Raw genomic sequence first — 22,287 nt, 5'->3', positions numbered from 1 at the left:
CAGGATGCTGCTGTGGTCGGCCCGGCGACCATCCTCTGACCTTCACTGCTGTGAGTGACGGCGTTTGTGTTCAGACTCGCCGCCCGTTTGTGCGTCTGCAGGTTCTTCTGGAGTTTGATTTTCTCGCTGTAAATATGTTGCTGGTTTCCTCTCAGCCGATTCGGGTTTCGGATCATCCGGACCGACCAATCGCAGCAGAGCTTCACTTTTCTATTAAACACGTTTGTTCACGAGTTTCTGTTTGTTTGTGTGTAAACGAGAATGCCGCCCTCTGCTGGACGGGTCATGTACAGCAACAACAAAAACTCAAATATAAAAGACGTTTATTGGAAGTTTTCATGTCAAAACAAAGTTAATGAGGAAAAAGCTTTTATTTTGAAGTAAAAAATAAAGAGAACTTCAGTGAAAGGAGGATCAGAACTTCTCAGTAACAAAGTGGTTGTTTTTGCATCGACTGTTTCCTCCTGCAGACAGGAGAGTGCTTCACCATGCTAAGGTTTCCCGCCCTTATGACAGAACATGGTTGTAAATGGAACATGTAAACTCTAATACAGAAAAATACTCTTTAAAAACTCTATAAGGATGTTTAAATACGTTTTGACTTTAGTTCCTGACGGCTCTTTGGTCACAGTGAAAGGTTCTGCAGGTCCCAGAACCAGAGGAACGCTGTAAGGTCAGCGGGTCTCTGGGTCGACCCCAACAACTTCCTCTGGAAGTTTCAAAATAAAGGCCACTAAAATAAAAGCATCAAAAGGATCAAAAACTTTCTGTGGCGTTTCTTTAACATGCAGATTCAGGCAGAAAACAAAGCCAAAAAAATTCAAGTTATAGGCTCCTCCCCTTCTGTCAGACTATAACTCCACCTACAAAAGTATTCAAGTTTCTGAGCCAAGATTTCTGCAGGAACATGAAGTGCTGCTTCAGTCGACACTTTAGATCTACTTCAAATCAACAAAACTTTTAGTTTAGAATTTCCTGCCGTTAAATGTTGATCCTCAGGTTGTTTTTCTCCTAATGAATCACGCCTCAGAGGGCGGGTCTCCTGCACCTGATCCAGGTAAGTCTGCAGGCCTTTCAGAGGCGGAGTCAGCTCTGAAGCAGCACCTGCACTCCTGCTTCTGATTGCTCGACTTTCGGGGAGATGAAGTGGGAGGAGCCAAAGAAAAAAGCGTCCGTATCTTTGTTCGGTAATGCTGCGGTGTTTGCAGGTGGTTAAGACTTTCAGGTGAGATCGGGGACGTCAGTTTCAGAGCACAAAGACCAGAACCGGGCACTCAGTCCCGGTCCCGCCCACTCGCCAGCGTCACCTCCCGGTGAATCTGTCCAGCAGAACGGTGGGAGGGGCAGTGGGCTCCTTCATGGTGGCAGGTGCTGCAGGAGGCTCCGCCTACAGCAGCAGACACTTGAACAGGCTCTTCTTGGGGCGGGATTCTTTGATCTGGATGGCTCCGCCCCCACCTGCCGGGTTGTCGTTTTGCTGGAGAAGAAAAAGAAGGTGTGAGGGGCGTGGCTACTCCCTACAGAGCTGGGCAGAGGTCACTCACCATCTTCCTGTTCAGGCGGCTCATGATGTCTCTGGCGAGGGTGAGGAAGGCCTGGGGGGAGGGGGGTCATGAAGAGAAACGGGTCATGCACAAACCTCAAGTTATCCAAACATTTTCACTGAAACAAAGCAGCTTCAGGTGTCTCCCTGAACGTTTGTTTCTTGGAGCTCCGCCTCCTTTTGAAGCTCAGGCTGACTTGAGGAGAAACGGAGAGGAAAGACTCGGCGATGAACGCCAAAGTTCACTGCTAGCCGCTGGTCTAAGAGACTAGCTCTTGATGGTGGGAGGAGCTAATGCTAGTCTTTACTGTGCAGGCCGATTGCTACATTACGATGTTGCGGTCTCAGCTTAGTTTGACCTTTAACACGGTGATCTCGCCGGCGACCTAAATTCCAGGCAGTCTTTGGATTACCGTCACTCTTCCACCGTTTACACGATGATGAGATTCCAGCCGATTCTGAAGCTGCTTCACTGTCGTGTTTACGTGAATCAGCTGATTCATGTGTGCGTGAATGGTTACAGAGTTACAGCATCTCAAAGTTTTAGCGACATCCCAGGTTTACCCATAAGACACCTGTCATCAGAAAGGGGCGGGGCAAAGCAGCGTATACTCGCCTCCTCCACGTTGATGCTGCTCTTCGCGCTGGTCTCCAGAAACTTGATGCCGTAGTCGATGGCGAGCTGAAGGAGCAGACGACAGGAAATTAGTCAGACATCACTTCCTGTTTACTGACCAGCAGAGGTGGGACCAAGTCATCATTTTGCAAGTCCGAGTCAAGTCCCAAGTCTTTGTCCTCAAGTCCGAGTCAAGTCCCAAGTCAAAAGCACTCAAGTCCCAAGTCGAGTCACAAGTCATGACCAACAAGTCTCAAGTCGAGTCACAAGTCCTACTATTAATGTTTCAAGTCATTTCAAGTCATTTATAAAACAATGTAATATTAATTACACAGATCATGTGTGCTTTTATGAACTGTATTTTACAAGCATTTTAGCTAAATTCCCACTGAGTTGATGCATCTCCACTTCAAAAATCCAAAATAATTTCTCTATAACAAAAACGCAGTTAACCACATTTGAAATGTGGTAAGATGGAGACAGCAGGGAACCAGGGTAGTCTGGATATTTAAGGGGTCATACCATGATTTTCTTAAGCCTTTCAGAGTGAACTATATCCATATATATGATCATATATTACCTTTGGAACACTAAAAAACACATTTATGAAATACTACCAGTTATTTTCTTTAGTTTTTGTCCTATCCGGAAGTAAAACAACTAAATTCCTGAGGCTCCGCCTGCTGCTGCGTGTGGCTGCCGCCCATTTGATTTCATTCTAGAGCCAGCAGTGTGTATTCGTTTTTTCCTTCAAAAATAAATATCAATTTTTTTTCAAAGATGGATGCACATACCATATACTGTATCTGCCCTTAGTAGGCCCGGCCATCGCTACACTGCTTCACAACAAAAATACACTCAAGACTGTGCCCAATGGGGGGTCTTAAAGGAGCCCCGCATCTAAAGTAACAAACTGTTTGAGCTGGAATTTATTCAAGACACAACAGGAAGATATACGATATTCTGCATCTAAAATGAAAGTTTTTTGCTGATCATCATTAGCTCTGTGGAGAAATTGGGTGTTGGTGTTAGACTGGGGGCGGAGCTATCAGAGCATACGCTTCCTAAAAGGGGCGGTCTCACTCTGTGACATCCAATCATGAGGCTCGTTTTCGTGGGTATGGGAGGGGCTGCTGCTAACAGCGCAGTTTGTAGAGGATTTATGGTAATCAGAAATGCATGAGTGAATCAAAATACCGCTTTGGAGTTCTTTATGTGAGGAATGAACATTAAAATACACTTAAAAGCTCAAAAAGTTGGTTTTTCATGGTATGGTCCCTTTAAATCCCCTCACTACAGACCAGTGATGTGCACTTAAGCCTGTGGGTGATGAGGTACTGACTCTTTCAGTCTAAATTAATAAACCACTATATTTATCAACTTATGATTCTGTTTCATATCAGCATGTTTTTTATAAACAGAGCGGATAAAAGAAGAAGAACTGAGGAAGAACGTAAAATGCAGAGTGGTTTAGTTTGACTCCAAAAAACAAAACAAAATATATGAATAGTATATCTAGGTTTATGTTTAACATTTCTGTTGTGAAATAATTTTTTGTTGTTTGGAAAATTTTTTTTTTTATTCAGTACAAAATTTCTGTCAACTTACTGTCAAAATATCTCACATTAAGTTAACAGGAGTTAAGTTAAATTATGTGTTCAAAACAGAAAAGTAGTATTCAAAACAAAAATGCCTAGTGTAAAACTAAATGTGGTGTATGCATGTATATATTGGTACATATATTTAGAAAGTGACTATTCACGTGAAATTTTATGTATAAATATATATTGCAAAGCTATGCACAAAATATTACTTTGTTCACGCTGTACTTGAACAGGAAATACTCTGAATACAGAGATTATGAGTATATTCATGATTAAATTCATTAGAATCAAATAACTTGTAAATAACTTGTATTTATGGTGGATAAATCTCTTTTTTATATAGCAGGTGAAACACTAAAATAAAGACATGCAAACTCAAAACTCTTTAAGCAGTAAATATAAATATTTTGTCAATGAAAAAAGGAAGGAACAGCAAATATTCAAGAGGGAATGTGACCCCCAGAGAAAGAGGATGCTTTTTTACTGAAAAACACCATAAAGCATAAAGCAGCAACAGTGGTAAACCGAAAAAAAGGGGGAAAAAGAACCCTCATGCAGCATCTCCGTGAATTCTATAATACGTTTGCTGGATTTCTATCAGAAAACAACCGAGCTCGGGTCCCAGCAGCACTGCTGTCCCGCTATGATCACTCGCGTCCCGCCCAGATCCAGGTAAAGATCTGAGCGGTGGAAATGTCCAAATCACCTGTTGTCACTCTGTTATTATCCTGAGCTGCACGGTGTCCCAGTGATAACAGAGTTCACCTCCCATTCATTTAACTGCAGCTAGCGGTTAGCCGCTAAGCTAGCGCCAGCTTTCACTCAGAACTTACTTGATTTTGCTGCTCCTACAGTCAGATGAAGTTGGTTGATGTTGAATCTCTGTGAGTAATCCTTATATCCACATGTTCTCCGAACTGCAAACCGTTTGTTGTTGACGATCTATAAACTTTTATGCCAGAACTAATAACACCGGCAAACAGGAACTCGCGCTTTTAAAGGGGAGGCGGGGCTTTGTTTTTCTGCAATGTGATTGGTTGGGCTGTCACATCAATCAAACGGGGCTCTAATTTGATTGGATGTTGGGCCGAAACACGATTGTACACAGACAGAGGACCGTGGCGCGCGGCTTTTTGTCGATATACTTTATAATATACTTCATAATCCGTGGATTTAGGGGAAAAATAGCAAGTCTTTCCGAGTCAGAGGGCTAAAGTCCGAGTCAAGTCACAAGTTATGTACATCAAAGTCCGAGTCAAGTCACGAGTCAGAGGTAGGAAAGTCCAAGTCGAGTCTAAAGTCGTCAAATTCATGACTCGAGTCTGACTCGAGTCCAAGTCATGTGACTCGAGTCCCCACCTCTGCTGACCAGTGAGGTTTCCGTGCCGACCGACCTTCTCGCCTCTCTCCTTGGACACTTGTCTTTTGTCGTTCATGTCACACTTGTTCCCCAGAACCATCCTCTCCACGTCTGCTGAGGCGTGCTGCCAAAGAAACAACGCCACGGTCAGGTGTTGGGACCGCCACTGGGTCATGTGACTGGGCGGGGCCTACCTCCTCGATGTTGCGTATCCAGTTCCTGATGTTGTCAAACGACTTCTCGTTGGTGATGTCATAAACGAGCATGATGCCCTGCAGCAGACCAGAAGTGAGGTCACACACTGAGCAGCTGGCGAGCCAAAAAGGGGGCATGTCTTACCATAGCTCCTCTGTAATAGGCTGTTGTGATGGTTCTGAAGCGTTCCTGACCAGCTGTGTCCCTGCAACAGAGAGCGCAACAATACAGTCACCACACAAACGACATGCGGCAGGTTACCTGAGGGGTTTCCTGAGGTAATTATCAGGGGTTCTTTACAGGTTTTTACTTCTGTTATTTAAAGAAGTAAAACACAGAAACCGTTAGGATACTTCCAACTTTAGCATGCTAAATCCCACCGTGAGCATAACCTAGTTTAAGCATGCCAAATTCCAGCTTTAGTAGGCTAAATTCCATTTTTAGCATATTCCAGGTTTAGCGTATTATTATCAGTTTTCGCATGCAAAATTTCACTGTTAGCATATTCCAGCTTTAGCAGGCTAAACTCTGGCTTTAGTGCACTAGAGGAACTGTCCTGGACACTTTTACAGTTTTAAAGCTCTTCATATCCTGAATAACTTTAGAGGTTTAACTGTTCTCAGCCGTTCTAGAGTTTTATGATCTTTGGATCTGCTGGATCTTTTCAGGTCGCCATGGAAACACTGAGGTGTATGTTTTTTCCACCTGCAGCTGTGGATGAATGTCGTCCAGAGCTGCGCGTAACATCAAACCTAAACAGTTTAAAGATTAACTTTTAAGACTCAATGACATTTTCTTTTCATCTTATTTTTATTTAATCTCTCAGGTTTTTGTGTCTTTGTGTTTTTAAGCTGTTTTTAATGTTTTTAATAGATTATTTTTGTTTTTTCTCTTATTCTATAAAGCTCTGAAGGTGTTGTGAAGTTTTGTATAAATAAAGTTTTTTCATATGCGTTAAACATTGCAGACTGAATATTAAAAATGCGTATACAAGTAAATAATAAATTAATAATAAGGTAAATAATAATACACTTACAACACTACAGTATATTAAAACCAATACAATCAAATAAACATTCAAATGTCTAAAGTTACAGAGGAAGAACTTCTGGTTCCACTCTGGACCTGAACCTCCACAAACTTTGGTTCCACCGTCTTTCATCAAACAGAGCGTTCCGTGTTGGTTCTACCAAAGTTTAAGAGACTCAAGGTTTCCAAACACAGAAACCTGCTGGTCCTTTCAAACCTCGTCTCTGTCCAACGGCTAAGCTCATTCAGAACCGGCTCACCAGATCTGAAGCTTGATCTTCTTCCCTTCCAAGTCCACCGTCCGGATTTTGAAGTCGATTCCTGAAACACAGAGAGCGGTTCAGTTCCACCATCTGACCAGAAGAGGGCGGAGTTCTGCAGACCAACAACGGATCCGTTCAGCTTCAGCTCGTTTTTGTAAAAGATTCTGCAGAGACGGAGAAATGTAAATGAACCCAGGCTAACAACAAAGAGGTTCACAAACACATTTCTGAGCAGGCAGAAAGGTCAGGGGTCAAATAGCTGGAGGACACTGTTGGCTTTGTTTGTCACATTCCAGCTACACAACAACACACTGCTGTGTGCGACGGTTCAGGCCTGAAGGATGTGGACAACCATGACTTGTGTTATGTGTTTGAGGTTACAGCGTCTTAGCACAAACCAAATGAACTAACGATGCTAGCATGCTAACACGAAGTAACAAGGAGATTAGCATGTGGCGGGCAGATTCTCTCCCCAGCTCCATGGCGGGCGTTGGGGGTCTGGGCTCGCCCTCGCGGCGTTTGGATTATGAAACGTTCATATGCGGATCAGCTGCAGATCTGATGGATAATCTCCAAACAGCATTAATGACAGCCAAACAGGATCCATTTGGACCCGGAAACCAGCCGCGGCAGAGCTAGCTGTGTTAGCGCCGATGTTAGCATAGCTAGACGAAGCTCTCTGTTCAGTGTGATCAAACTTAGTCACAACATACTTCATCTTCACGCACCGCCATAGTGATCTCATGGAACACAAGTTCTGCCTTAAAGAAATGACAATTTTCCTCTTTTATTTTTCTCATGTTTCCCACATTTTCAAGTTCCGTTAGCGTGTTGTTGTATTGTTGTTGATACTCCAGCCTACCCTGTAACATCACTGCTAACCGGATTAGCACCACGGCGCATGTGAGAAGACAACAGCAGACCGGCATTAGAAAACGTAGTTTTGAGATCGAAAAAAGGAAAAATCAAACAAACGACGCTTCCACGACCAAAATAGTTGTCGACTATTTGAATAGTCGACGTAGTCGCGACTAATCGACTAATCATGGCAGCCCTACATGCTAGCATAAGTCCAGCTACCATCACAATGAAACATGCTAATACCAAAGGTTAGCCTGCTAACACTATGATGTAACAGTAATACTGAGGAATCATTCAACATTTGTTGTTGACAATATTGTTGGCTAATGTTGACATTTCATTCATGCTAAAGGAATGTGTAACTAGCTTATTACAATGACGGAAATGAAACATTTTACGCTGTTACTAATTCTGATGCTCTTGGAAACACATTTATGCTAATGCTAACAGTAGCATGCCATACCACGCTTCATTCTCTCTTGGCTCCAAAAGTATCAAAACCAAAAAGCTGAATCATTTTTATTATTTCAAAGGTTATTTTTCTGAGCGACACCAGAATCTCAGAGAGAACATCTGCTGGAGAACCGATGATCGGAACCTCCCTGATCAGAACCTCCCGGATCAGAACCTCCCTGATCAGAAACCTCCCGGATCAGAAACACCCGGATCAGAACCTCCCTGATCAGAACCTCCCTGATCAGAACCTCCCTGTTCAGAAACCTCCCTGATCAGAAACCTCCTGGTTTCTGCTCAGTTTTTCTCAGAACATCAAAGGAAACGACTGAAGTGATGAAAATCCCCTCAGCGACAGACGCTTTATTTTGGTCACAAGTATTTTTAACCCACTTCCTGTGAGAGGCTCCTCCTCCACTTCTGCTTAAAGAGGCTCAACCTGCGGAGGCCTGATGGACTCTGTAGAACCCTGTAGAACCCTGAAGGACCTGAAGGACCCTGATGGACCCTGATGGACCCGAAGGATCCTGTAGAACCCTGATGGACCTGAAGGACCCAGATGGACCTGAAGGATCCTGTAGAACCCTGATGGACCTGAAGGACCCAGATGGATCCTGTAGAACCCTGTAGAACCCTGTAAAACCCTGAAGGACCCTGATGGACCTGAAGAACTCTGTAGAACCCTGAAGGACCTGAAGGACCCTGATGGACCCTGAAGAACCCTGATGGATCCTGTAGAGCCCTGGTGGACCTGAAGGATCCTGTAGAACCCTGTTTGACCTGATGGACCTGAAGGATCCTGTAGAGCCCTGGTGGGCCTGAAGGATCCTGTAGAACTCTGATTGGCCTGATGGACTCTGTAGAACCCTGGTGGATCTCTTCCTGTCGGGGGCCTCTGAGGGCCTCACAGCAGAACCTGCTGGTCTGGTTTCTCCTCATGAAAACTAAATTAAAGTGTGAATCTGGATCTGCAGATTCATACAGGAAGTCTGATGTGAAACCACTTCCTGTCAGGTGACCCAGAGGAGCATCAGATGATCGCCGTGGGGACGTAGCTGCACAAACTGCTTCCTTCTTCCTCCATTCTTCAGTCCTCTCAGGTCCCCACAGGAAGTGGTTCTGCTGCAGGTCACTGACCCGGTCCTCCCTGTCTGCAGGTCCTCAGACAGAACTCTGCGGTTCTGTTGCAGATCCAGACCTGCAGACCAGAACCTTCAGCTCTTCATCCAGAAACCCGTTGGTGTGGACAGGGGGCGTGGCTGAGTCATGTGATGACATCACCATGATTGACAGTCTGCATGTCAGCTGATCTGGACAGAGCGTGCTCAGTGCAGCCGCTCCTGCAACCAGCAGAACCAAGGAGAACTCTGATTGTTCTGAAACAGAACCGCACAAGCATAGCAGCGTCTGTCCGTCAGCTTGTCGGGGTTCGAGTCCCGGCTGGCAGAATACCTGAGTAAGACCCTCAGCCTGCACTGGAGAGTGGACCGGTGGGGGAGTGTCTGCCCAATGACAGGGAGGTTGGGGGTTTGATTCCCCAAAAACCAGCCTGGGGTGAAAGCACCAGAGGCTGCTGAGTTCAGCTGGTAACACCCTCAGCTGAGCAGAACCAGAACCAGAACCTGGATCTCATTCACCAAAATCCACCAGAACCTTTTGGGTTTCCTGGAGGTTCTGGATCCCAGACAGGAAGGTCTCTGTTGGATCCAGAGCCGGATTCAGGGTTCGGGTCAGACGTCACAGAGCGTAACCATGGTGACCCCCGGAAGCATCACGAGGATCACCTGACGGACAGGTGCCCCTCCCCCACCTGATGCTCGGACCCTCCGACTCTTGCCGGCCCCTCCCGTCCCGAGCCCCCCGTCCCGCGCTCGCGCCGCGTCCGCGCGCTCACCGATGGTGGAGATGAAGGTGGTGTTGAAGGCGTCCTCGCTGAAGCGGAACAGGAGGCACGTCTTCCCCACGCCGCTGTCCCCGATCAGCAGCAGCTTGAACAGGTAGTCGTACGTCTTCGCCATCGTCCCGCGCGCGCAGGCGCCCTGCTCGCGCGCTGGTTCCGGCTCGGTTCTGCTGAGCCTGGCAGGGAGCGGCGGGAAGCAGGAAACGATGCGGGGTCAGGTCACCCACAACGCACCGCGGCAACATCCGGCCTGGACTTTCAGAATAAAACATTTTCCAGTCACGTGAAGATGAATCATCAAACTCGAAATGTTCGTTGGAATCTTCACGTCATATCGATGTCTGGGATAAATCGAGAAGAAAACTTTATTCTGTTTAAATGTATTTGGTATAAAAATGTTAGAAATTATGAACAATTACATAAACACGTGGGAAGTTTTATACATTTGATAAATACAGAAATCTGTTGGTGACAATTTACTAGTATTATTGTGGGTCATTATTTATGTTTTATTGAACCAAATAAACATGACAAACTATCCATAGGATCACTTCTGTCTTCAGCATCCTCACTATTGTCATTTCCGATCACATTTATTTACATGTTCCATTAAAGCTAAACATGTTTTTAAATTCATCTTTTACCATAAAAATGACTTTTCCAGACTTTTATTTTGTGTGTTTTATTTATTTACTTTTTCTAAGATTATGGCTTATAGAAGCATTTGTGACTCAGAATTAGAAAATAAAAGTCAATATTGGAAATGCTTTTATATTTTCACAATGTTCCTGCATTACTTAATTGAAGGTTTTTTCTATTTCCTCATCACTCATTCTGTGACGTAACTGAAATGATAAAGAAAACAGAATTTGACATTTCATTTTCAAAAAGTTCTGTGGTAAATTTGTACCAAAATTCAATTAGAAATATCAAATTAAAACATTCTAATGCATAAACAGAAATGCTTTTTTATTTTCATAATGTAACTAATGTATGTAATTTAAGAGACAGGTAATGCAGTTACATTGAGAAAGTGAAAAAGCATTTCAAGAATTTTTATTTTGAATTATGAGTCCATAATAGCTTTGTGTATTTTGATAAAGAGGGAAAACAAATGTTAAACAATAAATATAACAAATGGTTTTGAAAACACAACAATTTAAAAACATTATTGTCATAAAAACATTCAAACATCCATCCAGACATTTTCTTCACCAGTTTCCTGTCTTTGGGGGTTAATAGATCATCACTAGATTCTATGATAGAAGAAACCAAAGAGACAAAAAACAAATATGTGAGAAGAACAACACTGACGGTAAACGTGTAAAACACTTCACCAGTAACAGTGAAGATCAGTGGGCTGAACTGTGTTTACCAGGGAGAATGTTTGATGTCTGCTCAAAAACCTCCGGAAGAGACCAAATATCTGAAAAATAATCCAGGTTTTAACCACAGTATAACAGTGATTAACAGAACATCTGAAACTAAGATGTTCTTTAAACATCTCATCTGCTTTTTTTTTTTAAACCATTTAGTCCTGAAAGGAAGAATTCCAGTGTTTATTTCGTGATTATTTTTACTCTTTTTTAACATCCGTTTCAGCGCCGTAAATCAGAACCATAATCTTTGGATCAATGATTTCCCTTGTTTGAGCTTTTATTTTGAAAGCAGAGTCAAACTGTTTCCTGTTGTTAGTGGTCGTTTCAGTCAGGAAATGGGGGCGTGGTCAAAGTAAGTCAGACTTCATGACAGTTGGATTCAGACTTCAGTCTGCATCACACCAGAACCACAGACCCAAACAGAGATTCTGCAGCTTTTATGAAATGAGATCAAAGTTTGGAAAACAGAATCCGTTTAGTTCTGTTTGGTTTGGTTCCGCTGAAGATTTGGGTCAAAGTTTGAAAAAGTTTGAATCTGAACAGATTCATCTTTAAAGAAAATGTTGAAAACAAAGATCATATTTCTCCTTTCAGACATTATGGATCCAAACAGACAGATGGTGGCGCTGTTCGGCTGAGACTGGTGGAATATTCTGGTCCCCGGTCACTTTATTGCAAAATATTTGTTCGTTTTCACTTTTTAAACTTTAAAATCAATATTACCAGGTGGAAATGTTCAACTCAGATCCACAACAAACATATTTTGGTTCAAAGTTTGTTCCAATTCAGGATCTTTTCAGGCTGTTAATGAGGACAGAGAAACTTTAGACCAGCAGCAGCAAATAAAATAAATGCTGAATATAAGATATTAGAATTTAATAATAAAAAATGATGAGGATCCAAAAACGTTTTATCATCAACATTACCTGAACATAAATGATCTCGCTGAACCCAGAAGGTCGCTGGATCCTGCAGAACCAGAGCAGAACCTCAACAGAACCGCAGCTGCAGTGAAACAGGGGAAACTACGCCCTCTGGTGGAGGACCCAGGAGTGGATCAGCTGACCGACCTGTGCATGCATAAAGTACAAAACGTGCTTTAGACATAAGAAAAAAGTTCTAATTCTCCACCAAAGACACATGTTGGTGTTGCTTTCAGAAACTAGCTTTTATGTATTAAACATGTACCAAGTATTATAGCTGTATTAATAATTATTCAGTGCAAATTATTTTTAATAATCAAACCAAAGAAAATGTTTCTGTTTTAGGTTCAGTGGTGATCAGAAGAAAGGAAACAAATCTCTAAAAATGTCAATAAATAAAAGTTCTGTTGTTTCAAAATGTTTTTAGAAAATGTTCAGTCAGAGCATCAAACCAAAACCCTTTAAAGAAACCACAGGACGGAGAAACTTCGTGGATCATTTTAAAATCTTCTGGAGTTTTAATCGACAGTCGCCTTTTGATGACGTCAATCACGTGACCACCATTCCAGACAATCAGATTCATATTTTAGCTGCCGTATTATTTTCAAAACATCTCCCTATTGTAAAATTTTCCATAAATTATCTTTTTTTAAAATTATTTTGCAAAGTTTTCAAAAACAAACGAAAACATAAAACACGTCGATGACGTCAGCGGATGTGACGTAGTATCAGTTGCTTAGTTGCGGGGCAGCAGCCAGACTGTCAACAGGTCTCTTTCTGGACCCGCTCGCCCGGTTCTCTGCGGCGGACCCTCGCTGGAAGACCCGCCGCTACCGGGACGGAAACCGCGGGAACCTCCGGATGACGTCATCCCGCGGCTGCTGACGCGGCCAGGTGAGTGGGAGCAGGTTAGAGTCAGGCAGCAGAGCTCGTCTTCAGAGTTTCCTAATCGGATTAAGTTAGATCACAGAGTCAAAAGGAGCTGCTCTGTTTGGACCCGAACCTCCCAGAAGTCTTCAGGGTTCCGAGGCGGTCCAGACTGGCGCGTGTGTCCCGCAGCAGGTCCGTCCAGAACCTTCCGGTCGAAGAGTTCACAACACACCTGGAGCTTCTCACTGCCCGAACCGTGAAGTTCCTCTAAGGAGAACCTGGTTCCACAAAGGTTCTGACCCGAGAACACGACTGAAAGGTTCCAGTATCTCCTCAGACGGAGACATGAGGAGAACCTCCTTCAGGAGTCTGTTCCTGGATAGGGTTCTGGATGAGGTTCTGCTGGGTTTGGTTCTGGATGAGGTTCTGCAGGCTGGGTTTGGTTCTGAATGAGGTTCTTCCGGGTCAGTTCCTGAATCAGGTTCTGCTGGGTTTGTTCCTGGCTTCACAGAACCGGTCTTGGAGCTTCAGCTGGTCTGAGGTTCTGTCCTCAGACTGATGCTGGAGACCCGGGAGTTCTGCCGGGTCTGGGTCCACAGGAAGTCTAACACTTGAACTCTTTTTCTGCTGCAGAAGACCCCATCCCCCACCCGCCCCGCCAGGCGGGTCGGTTCTTTGGTTCTGTATGCACTGAGGCCCGTGTCCCTCCGGGTCGGTCCAGCATGGCTGCTGCAAACTCCACCAAGGTCTACTGGCGTCTGCGTGAGTTCCTGTTTGCATTCGGCTGCGGCTCTGACTGCGGCTCTGACTGCGGTTCTGACTGCGGTTCTGACTGCGGCTCTGACTGCGGTTCTGACTGCGGTTCTGACTGCGGTCTGTGTTCTTCAGAGGAGTTCGAGGCGCACGCCCGGCCCGTGTCCTGCCTGGCTCTGGGGAAGAGCTCCGGCCGCCTGCTGGTCACGGGCGGGGAGGACTGCCGGGTCAACCTGTGGAGCGTCAACAAGGCCAACTGCATCATGGTGAGGGCTTTTATTCTGAAAGGTCGTCTGAACTGTCCAGGATCTCCATCGCCGCCAGATTTGATCTGTCAGTCATTAGACCACGCCCTCATCTGAACCAGTAAAACGGCCTGGATCCCTTTCCTTCGTCTACATGAGCCACAGACTGTTAGCATGTTGATCACATGACGAAGTGACACGCCCCCTTGAGGTTAGCTGGTGAACAGGAAGTGCAGGTCTTGATGCTCCGCTGTTTCCTGTCAGAGCCTCACGGGTCACAAAACGCCGGTGGAGTGCGTCCAGTTCAACACGTCGGAGGAGCAGGTTGCAGCCGGTTCTCAGTCCGGGTCCATCCGGGTCTGGGACCTGGAGGCCGCCAAGAGTAAGCCACACCCCCAACACGGCGGCGTGCAGCAGAGGCTGCCTCTGAAACAGGTTTCCACCACATGAACCAGAATTTCTGGAGGAAAACTATAAAAGTCCAAATTCTCCAAAATAAAACAACTTTCAAAATAAAGGTCAGATTTCCTGTGAAGTCTTACTTTGAAGGTGCTGCTCTCAGCGGCATGAGACTTCCTGTTTCTCTGAAGTTTAACGTCTTCATGATTCAGTTTTACTTCAGTCAGCACTTTTAGGATTTTTCTCTTCATATTTAGTAAAAATGAAACGTTTTTCTTCAGACTAACTTTGTTTAGATTCTTTTCAAACATTTTGATGGTTCCGTTTCAGACTTTAGCAGAGAAATCCTTCAGCTTCACTTCCTGTTTTCAAGTTTATTGTTTAAGACAAACAAACATGTTTTTGTTCTTGCCATCGTTTCTGGATCTTTGTGTAAATCGGAACCGCTGCGGTTCATCCCTCTCATGGGGGAGGAGTCTCGTGGAATGGCGGTCATGTGACTTTGCTGCTTCCTGTTCAGTCTTACAGACTCTGATGGGACACAAAGCCAGCATCACCAGTCTGGGCTTCCATCCGTTCGGACAGTTTCTGGCCTCCAGCTCCATGGACACCAACATCAAGGTGTGGCGTGCATGTGAGCGTGCACGTGAGTGTGCCTGTGAGCGTGCATGTGAGCGTGCACGTGAGTGTGCCTGTGAGCGTGCACGTGAGTGTGCCTGTGAACGTGCATGTGAACGTGCACGTGAGTGTGCTCATGAACGTGCACGTGAGCGTGCATGTGTTCATTCAGCATTAATGATCCGTCTCTTCTCGTGGTTCTCAAACCGTCGCCGTCTGGCAGCTGTGGGACGTCCGGCGGAAAGGTTACGTGTTCCGGTTTAAGGTGAGTCTGGTTCCGCCGCCTGGCGGCGTTTCGCATCAGTGTCCCGGTTCCGACCCTCACGGACCAGAGCGGCGTTCCCCGTGTTTCAGGGTCACGCCGAGGCGGTCCGGAGTCTGGCCTTCAGCCCGGACGGGAAGTGGCTGGCTTCGGCGAGCGACGACTGCACCGTGAAGGTAACGGATCAGTCTGACAGGCTCCGCCCCCGGCGTGCCGGTCTGATCTGTGGCGTCTCCTCAGCTGTGGGACCTGTCTCAGGGGAAGGTCATCACTGAGTTCAGATCTCACTCTGCCGCCGTCAACGTGGTTCAGTTTCACCCCAACGAGTACCTGCTGGCCTCTGGCAGCTCAGACAGGTACGCCCACCAGGCTCCGCCTCCCACACCCTGAACCTCAGGTGTAGACGACCTTTGACCCCGGCGCCCCCTCCGTCTCTGCAGGAGCGTCCGGCTGTGGGACCTGGAGAAGTTCTCCATGATCGGCTCGCTGGAAGGAGACACGTCGGCCGTCAGGTGAGCCCCTCCCCTCAGGTGTGGTGTGACCTTTGACCCCTGACCTGTGCGTCTGCGCAGGTGCATGTGCTTCAGTCCGGACGGCTCCTGCCTCTTCAGCGGCGCCACAGACTCCCTGCGGGTCTTCGGCTGGGAGCCGGACCGCTGCTTCGACGTGGTGCGGGTGTGGTGGGGGAGGGTGTCGGACCTGGCCGTGTGTAACCAGCAGCTGGTGAGTGGCTCCGCCCCCTCGTCCCTGCACTGTGTGCTCGCCGGCGGCCGCCTCATCCTCCCTCCCCCACAGATCGGCGTGTCTCATCAGCTGTCCAGCGTCTCCACCTTCGTGGTGGATCTGAAGCGGGTGAAGAGGAGCGGCGGCTCGGCGCCGCACGGCGTCGCCCCGGACGACCAGCCCGCCCCGGTGAAGAAGGAGCCCGGGGGGGGCGCTCTGCGCCGGAGCTACGAGAGGCCCCCCACCACCTGCGCCGCGCAGAGGTACGCAGACCCGGCGGGGACGACCCCAGAATCCCGCTCAGACTGTGATGTCATCAGGGTGAAGCAGGGGGCGGAGTCGGAGAGGCGGAGCCCTGACGGAGAGAGGCAGAGCGCCAGCGAAGACGAGGCGGACGAGAAGCTGTCGTCGGCGGAGATCCACAACGCCGAGGACTACAAGGAGATCTTCCAGCCGAAGAACGCCATCTGTAGGTGGAGCGGCGCCCGAGCGGCGCCCAAACGGCGCCTGAGCGGCTTCAGGTTAGCTCAGCAGAAGGTCAATAATGCTCCGTTCTCCGCAGCTCGGACTCCGCCCAGGATGGCAGAGCCGTTCCCGGCGCCGCCTGAGGACGGTGAGTCCATCATCAAACCACGCACTGCACTTCCTGTTCACCTCCAAAATAAAAGCCTTCTTTCCTGTCAGACGTCGTGGTGGCGGTCAGCCGACAGCTGAAGGACGTCTCCCCTTTTCCCACCAAGCTGCAGGTCAGTGAAGACGGCGAGGAGGCGCCTGGCTCCGCCCACCTCCTCATCAAACTGAAGCTTTGTGCGTCCGTGTTCTCAGACGCCGGCCTTGGCCTCGTCCACGCCCATCCAGAGGGTGGAGCCCACCGTCGTCTCTGGCGTGAAGCGTCCCGCCGCCGTCCCGCCCAGCCAGCCCCCCCCTCAGAACCAGGCTGAGTCCAAACCCAGAATCGTGCTGAGCAGCAGGAACGAGGCCATCGGGCTGAACGTGGACGACTTCCTGTCCGGCTCCAGCGATGGCGCCGCCCTGAGCGACGAGGAGGTTCTGGTGCAGATGAGGAAGGGCCACGACACCATGATGCTGATCCTCAGCAGCCGGCACCGGAACCTGCAGACCGTCCTCGCCGTGTGGGCCCGGGAGGGCTTCAAGGTGAGGGGGCGGAGCCTGTGGAGGCGGTCCGATAACTCAGCAGCTGCACCGTGAGCGAGAAGTTAGATTTGAGAAATCTGCAGCAGCTGAAGGAAAAACGTCTGTGAATCTCAGGTGTTAATTATCCACTAACGAGGTGGAGGGGGGGAGGAGCCCCAAACATCCATTTATGATCCATAATGTCAAAATAACTTTATAATCAAAACGAATCTTCTTGATTTAGAAGTTCTTGATTTTCTAACAGTTCAAACGTCTGCAGGACGCTCTGGAATCCTCCGTCTCCATGAACGATCTCGCCGTCGTGGTCGACATCCTGAACAAGATCAACCTGCAGCCGTGAGGACCAGCACACGCACGTGCACACACGCGCACATACACGAGCACATACACACGCTCACGCACACATGTGCACAAACACATCCACACACAGACGCGCACGTGCACACACACATAGACACGTGCTCGTTCACACTGACACTCGTGCACGCCCACAGGGTCATCTTGTCTTTGTGCTGCAGGTCTCTCTGGAGTCTGGACGCCTGCACCATCCTGCTTCCTCAGATCGACAAGCTGCTGCAGAGCAAATATGAGAGGTGAAGACCTCATCTGACAAACCAACGTTTAGACGTTCACACCTGGAGAAAAACGTACAAATGTAGAAAGAGTCTTCAGTCTTATGGTGTTTGTGTCCTCAGCTACATCCAGACCGGCTCCACGTCTCTGAAGCTCGTCATGAAACACTTCTGGGGTCTGATCTCGGAGTCTCTGAAGGCCTTGCCGTCTGTGGGCGTCGACATCACGCGTGAGGAGCGGTGAGTGCTCGGCGTCCAGCAGGGGGCAGCAGACGCGTCTCGCTGACCCGTCCCTCACCCGAGCCGCGCTCTGCCCGCTTGTGTCCGCAGACACCGGAAGTGCCAGCAGTGCCTCCGACACCTGAAGAGCGTGAGCGAGATGGTGAGGAGCCGCGCCGCGCAGGTGGGCCGTCTGGGCAGCAGCTTCCTGGAGCTGCAGCTGCTGCTGGCGCCGCTGGACGAGGTTCTGTGACCACGCGGTGCTGCGGACGCTCCACTTCCTGCAGTTTAGATCCTGATGCTTTTTTCTAAAATAAAGTCTTTGAAGAACGTTTGGACCTTTATGAAGCCTCGGAGCCGTTGTCCTCCAGCAGAAGGTTGCTGGTTCACTTCCAGCAGCCACAGACACGTCTACGTGTCCTTGAGCAAAACTCTGAAGAACGCTAAAACGTTCATGGCAGGAATCCAGAGTTTGTCGGTTTGATTCTCTGAAACTGGAAAAAGCTTTTTATTTTGAAAACCAAACCGCAGCTGGAATGTTGGTTTTAAAACGTCTGTTTCTTAGCTCAGAGGAAACTCAAGAGATGTTTTCTGAGCTTTTAAATGGAAATTAAAATAAAAAAAACATTTACTTTATTTTCTAAATCTTTCGTTATGAAAAGCCTTTCACAATAAAAGCCTTACCAAGGTAAATGAGCAAGCCGGATTGTGTTTGGATGATTTGCATGAAGCTCGACGGATCCTTGACAGCAGCCTTTTCCACATGCACCAAATCACAGCCTGAACCACAAAACTGGAGAATTCGCTAGAACTTTAAACAGCCGCCGGGCTCAAATCTGGTCCAGTGGTCGCCACGGCAACCGACCTGCACCTGTAGAACTACTGCTCATGTTGGCTTCAGTAGACGTCATTTGGAAGGAACCACAACAGCAGGAAGTCCTTCTGTTTCCTCAATGACTGTATCTAAGAACTGGACTGAGTGACCCCGCCCCCTGGCGTTCCAAGCAGGAAGTGGCTCCAAGAAGTCTAAACCCCATAGACTTATGTCGAAATAAACAGCTGTTACTCAGAATCTTTAATGAAATCAGAAGAACATATTTTGATGTAAACACATTTTCATCGTAAACATCAATAAAGGAGTCTCCTCCCTCCAGAGGAGATGAAAACACCGCAGACTCAGATGTGGTGGAACGTTTTATTAAAAAGGAAATACAAAAAAAGCACAAACTGCAGAAGAAGAGTCAGGCGGGGACCTGAAAACACTTCCTGGTATTGCTCTGATTGGACAGCCTGGCGTGAGCGGAGTACCCTGATTGGTTAAAGGAAAGCTACAGGAGAGGCAGGCGACACCGTCAGGTCCTTCAAAAGCAAACCGTCGAAACATTCCACTCCAGCTTCAAAAAAAGGTTCCAGTTTTTATCTCAAAACTTGAAGAAAAAGTCAAACTTCAAACCAAAATCTGAATTGAGACGATAGAAACCAAAACATGAACCACCTTCATCAGAAAAACAAAATCTAAAACATTAAAGTGCAAATTTTCAAAGAAAACACTGATTCTGGAAACGGACAGATTTCAGTTCAGTCCACACGGGGGCGCAGTGAGGGCGTGGTCCAATCAGCAACAGGAAGCAGCCCACCCGTCCTTCAGGCCGTCAGCTTCAGTCGTCCTGCAGGAAACACACTCCATCAGCCAGCAGTCATGTGACTCCTGACCACACCCACAAGAGATGATAAATATGAAAACACGCATGTGCGGCTGAAGGCCTCATTTCCCACAATCCCACAAAGACGACTGGAGTTCCAGGGTTAACAGAAGGCTCGTCTCGTCATTACCAGCAGGGGGAGCTGATGTTGCGGTTTCATCTCTAACCTAACTTCCTGTCCACAGAGGAAACTCTAAAGCTACGTCCACACCGCCTTCAGAAACACGCCGTCAAGCGACCGCGTCCAATAAAAATCGACATCAACGCTGCAGCGTTTTTATGATCATTTTCTGGCTCGACGTACAAAAGGTGTAGCTATGGACTTGGACCAATCAGAGGCTCAGTTTGGGAGTGACTTTAAATAATCCTTTAACCTCGGCGCTCCGGCGTTTTTGTTATGTGATTTACTGTAACGTTAATGTAACAGGATCATTCCAGCAGATTCTGAAGGAGAAAAGCGGCTCCATGAGCAGCTTTTCTCCTTCAGAATCTGCTGGAATGATCCTGTTAACGGTTGAAAAGTTACAGTCAGTTAAAGATTTTGTGTTCAAGCGTCACCGGCTCAGGTGTTAAAGGGTTAACAGGGTTTGTATGTCAGAACAGAGCGGTGGGAGAAACAGGAACGAGTTTTGCAGAATTTCATCGCGGCGCACCAAACCTCTTCCAGCTGTAGGTGGCGCACACGCACTGGTAAACAGCAGCAGAAGAAGAAGAAGCCCCTCCCTGCTGGTCCTGTGTGAACACCATGCGTTTTTTGAACGTAGCTTCACATTACTGAAGCAGCTCTGAAGCATAGAAGCTGCTGATTGGCTGACAGCGGCCAGGTAACACTGTTCAAAGAGCGAAGCGTCCAGGAGATCGAGCTGGAGAACACGTCTGATCGAGTTAACGTGATCAATAACACGGCAGGTGAGTCCAAGTCTTTGATCTTGGAGGATGTCTGAATATCTGCCGTTTGTTTAATAAAAACTCCCACAGGTACGCAGACGACCCCCCCCCCGCTCTACCTCACCATCTCTGAACATAACGTTGGTCACATGACCTGCTGGTCATTTCTCTCTAGAATAACCTCGTGGCTTTCTGATTGGTTGACATTGTTTTAAAGCCCCGCCCCTATGGTTAGGGTTTCCTCCCACCCCCTTCACCTGAACAGGTAACGTTCTCTCTGGAGAAGCTTTTTTTTATTGAACAACTACACACTACAGAACCAAACGTGGTTTTTAGAATCATTATTACAATCAAACAGAGCGATAGCAGCATTAAACAACAAAAACAGAATCAATAAAATAAAAAGTCGTATTAATAAAATAAATCTGAGCAAAGTCGGGTAAAAATAAAATAAATAAATCACAACTATAGATACACAAGGGAAGTTTTTAGTGTAGCATATATTGTTTTTATTTGGTTTCTTGAGCTTTAAGGATTTAAATAAATATTCTAGACTTTGGGAGAGTCTTCATATATTTGTATTTATGTTAAATTAATCAAGACAAAGGGTAATATTAAAGCAGATTTGTTTGTCATCTATTTTCTAATATGATTGGATTTAAAGAAATGTTGGTTGTTGTGGGAAAATGTTTCTCTTCCCAAAATATTTGTGTTTGTGGTCAAAAGTAAAATAAATGTGTGGTTTCAATTTCCTTTTCACAGGATGTACAAATGATCATTATATTAAACTGTAATTGTAAAAGTTCTTTAGACGGATACATTTTATTTAGTATTTTAAAATGATTTTCTTTAACTTTAGGAAAAATGGGGAATTTCAGATAAAAGTTCTTAATTTATTTACTATATCCTGATCATATTTCTGTAAAATGTTATGTTTATAAGGTTTTACAGTAAAACTATTGTCCTTTAAAGTTGTTCTTAATAGATTATTACTTTTTTGATCTAATATTAGGATACTTTGATACTTTAATGATGGTAATGGTGTTTCTCTGGTGGTTAAAGTGTTTCTACATTCGTCTTCTAGACGAGTAAACACGTTTCCACCAGCAGGGGGCAGACGTGTGTGTAGATCTGCAGTCGATCTGGAGGATGACCAGGTTTAGGACTCCTCCCATCAGCTGTTCTTGTGTGGTCATGGGGGGAGGAGTCTGTAGAGGCCTCATAACAGCAGTGTTTTCAGATTTATCAACACACACACGCAATCCCACAATCCTTTGCACTCCAGCAGGAGGCGGAGCAGCACAGAGGGCGGGGCAGAGGGGGGTCAGGGTTCACACACACCAACACTGTTAGACGGGTGGAGGAGGGGGGGTGCCATGCCATGCTGTCAGCTTCCATGCCAAGTCATCCACCAACCCCCCCCCCCACCTACCTGCCCACCGTCCCCCGCCAGCGGGCCGCCTCTGTCTACCTGTCTGTCTGCAAACCAACCAACCAGACCACAGAATGAGGACACAGAGGAGGGGGGAGGACAGACGGACAGCGGGGCGCCTCCTCGCTTACAGCTCAGACCTGCAGCGGCAGTGAGACCACATTTCCCAGAGTGCACTCTGTCTGTAGCCACTTTGGGCTCGGCTGCCTTTGTGGATGTCAAAGGTCATGTGACTGACATTTGGTTTCATGTTAGGATTTGACAAACAGAAGTTTGAGGTTTTTGGTGGTTGTCATGGTAACCTCCACCCCCCCCCCCCCAG

At 46.8% G+C, this 22,287-nt stretch overlaps 4 protein-coding genes and 1 long non-coding RNA gene across 14 annotated transcripts in view; 2 read left to right on the top strand and 3 right to left on the bottom strand.

Moving 5' to 3' along the window:
* Window positions 1–233, top strand: part of plekhg4 (pleckstrin homology domain containing, family G (with RhoGef domain) member 4) — a 34,431-nt gene extending 34,198 nt beyond the window's left edge. For both annotated transcript variants that reach the window (XM_024296183.2, XM_036211385.1), the window contains exon 23: window positions 4–233. In XM_024296183.2, coding sequence (XP_024151951.1) covers window positions 4–39 — 36 coding nt within the window. In that variant the 3' untranslated portion in view covers window positions 40–233. The remainder of the gene's footprint in view (window positions 1–3) is intronic.
* Window positions 234–306: 73 nt separating this feature from the next.
* On the bottom strand, window positions 307–10,088 carry rab8b (RAB8B, member RAS oncogene family). The gene is made up of 8 exons (XM_024296185.2): window positions 9,819–10,088; window positions 6,608–6,668; window positions 5,463–5,523; window positions 5,318–5,395; window positions 5,158–5,247; window positions 2,160–2,225; window positions 1,545–1,595; window positions 307–1,477 (listed from the first exon to the last, which is right to left on the bottom strand). Exons 1-8 carry the CDS (start codon window positions 9,940–9,942, stop codon window positions 1,388–1,390), a joined length of 621 nt encoding a protein of 206 aa, XP_024151953.1. The 5' UTR covers window positions 9,943–10,088; the 3' UTR covers window positions 307–1,387.
* Window positions 10,089–10,904: 816 nt separating this feature from the next.
* Window positions 10,905–12,734, bottom strand: LOC112161156. The gene is made up of 3 exons (XR_002921794.2): window positions 12,130–12,734; window positions 11,200–11,250; window positions 10,905–11,080 (listed from the first exon to the last, which is right to left on the bottom strand). It is a non-coding gene; the product is annotated as an uncharacterized LOC112161156 (long non-coding RNA).
* Window positions 12,735–12,866: 132 nt separating this feature from the next.
* katnb1 (katanin p80 (WD repeat containing) subunit B 1) lies at window positions 12,867–18,286 on the top strand. Of its 2 annotated transcripts, XM_024296086.2 has the most exons (20): window positions 12,876–13,020; window positions 13,090–13,188; window positions 13,630–13,758; window positions 13,885–14,015; window positions 14,259–14,376; window positions 14,914–15,014; window positions 15,235–15,276; window positions 15,366–15,449; window positions 15,514–15,629; window positions 15,714–15,785; window positions 15,846–15,996; window positions 16,069–16,259; window positions 16,317–16,465; window positions 16,559–16,609; window positions 16,681–16,742; window positions 16,822–17,151; window positions 17,411–17,487; window positions 17,670–17,744; window positions 17,847–17,963; window positions 18,054–18,286. In XM_024296086.2, the coding sequence occupies exons 3-20, from the start codon at window positions 13,719–13,721 to the stop codon at window positions 18,193–18,195; spliced, it is 2,049 nt and encodes a 682-aa protein (XP_024151854.1). In that variant the 5' UTR covers window positions 12,876–13,020; window positions 13,090–13,188; window positions 13,630–13,718; the 3' UTR covers window positions 18,196–18,286. The 2 variants fall into 2 exon arrangements, with proteins under 2 accessions (XP_024151853.1, XP_024151854.1); XM_024296085.2 differs by lacking the exon at window positions 13,090–13,188 and having other exon boundaries at window positions 12,867–13,020.
* Window positions 18,287–19,118: 832 nt separating this feature from the next.
* The window catches only part of kifc3 (kinesin family member C3), a 43,180-nt gene continuing 40,011 nt past the window's right edge, over window positions 19,119–22,287 (bottom strand). For 6 of the 8 annotated variants that reach the window (XM_024296082.2, XM_024296077.2, XM_024296081.2 and 3 more), the window contains 2 exons: window positions 21,966–22,105; window positions 19,119–19,609 (listed from right to left, as the gene is read on the bottom strand). In XM_024296082.2, coding sequence (XP_024151850.1) covers window positions 19,601–19,609; window positions 21,966–22,105 — 149 coding nt within the window. In that variant the 3' untranslated portion in view covers window positions 19,119–19,600. The remainder of the gene's footprint in view (window positions 19,610–21,965; window positions 22,106–22,287) is intronic. The other 2 variants (XM_024296079.2, XM_024296080.2) reach the window with 2 other exon arrangements.

Source organism: Oryzias melastigma, linkage group LG3 (assembly GCF_002922805.2).
Source record: "Oryzias melastigma strain HK-1 linkage group LG3, ASM292280v2, whole genome shotgun sequence".
NCBI lineage: Eukaryota > Metazoa > Chordata > Actinopteri > Beloniformes > Adrianichthyidae > Oryzias > Oryzias melastigma.
This window is presented reverse-complemented; position numbering and strand designations above follow the sequence as displayed.

Bases quoted from the DNA above. Each gene is read 5' to 3' on its own strand.
- rab8b (XM_024296185.2), bottom strand. From the start codon at position 9,942: ATGGCGAAGACGTACGACTACCTGTTCAAGCTGCTGCTGATCGGGGAC. The intron at 5,524-6,607 runs GTGAGCCGGTTC...TCTCTGTTGCAG, and splicing joins AAGATCAAGCTTCAGATCTG to GGACACAGCTGGTCAGGAAC. The intron at 1,478-1,544 runs GTGAGTGACCTC...TTTCTTCTCCAG, and splicing joins GCCGCCTGAACAGGAAGATG to CAAAACGACAACCCGGCAGG.
- katnb1 (XM_024296085.2), top strand. From the start codon at position 13,719: ATGGCTGCTGCAAACTCCACCAAGGTCTACTGGCGTCTGC. The intron at 13,759-13,884 runs GTGAGTTCCTGT...TGTGTTCTTCAG, and splicing joins CAAGGTCTACTGGCGTCTGC to AGGAGTTCGAGGCGCACGCC. The intron at 16,466-16,558 runs GTAGGTGGAGCG...CGTTCTCCGCAG, and splicing joins CCAGCCGAAGAACGCCATCT to CTCGGACTCCGCCCAGGATG.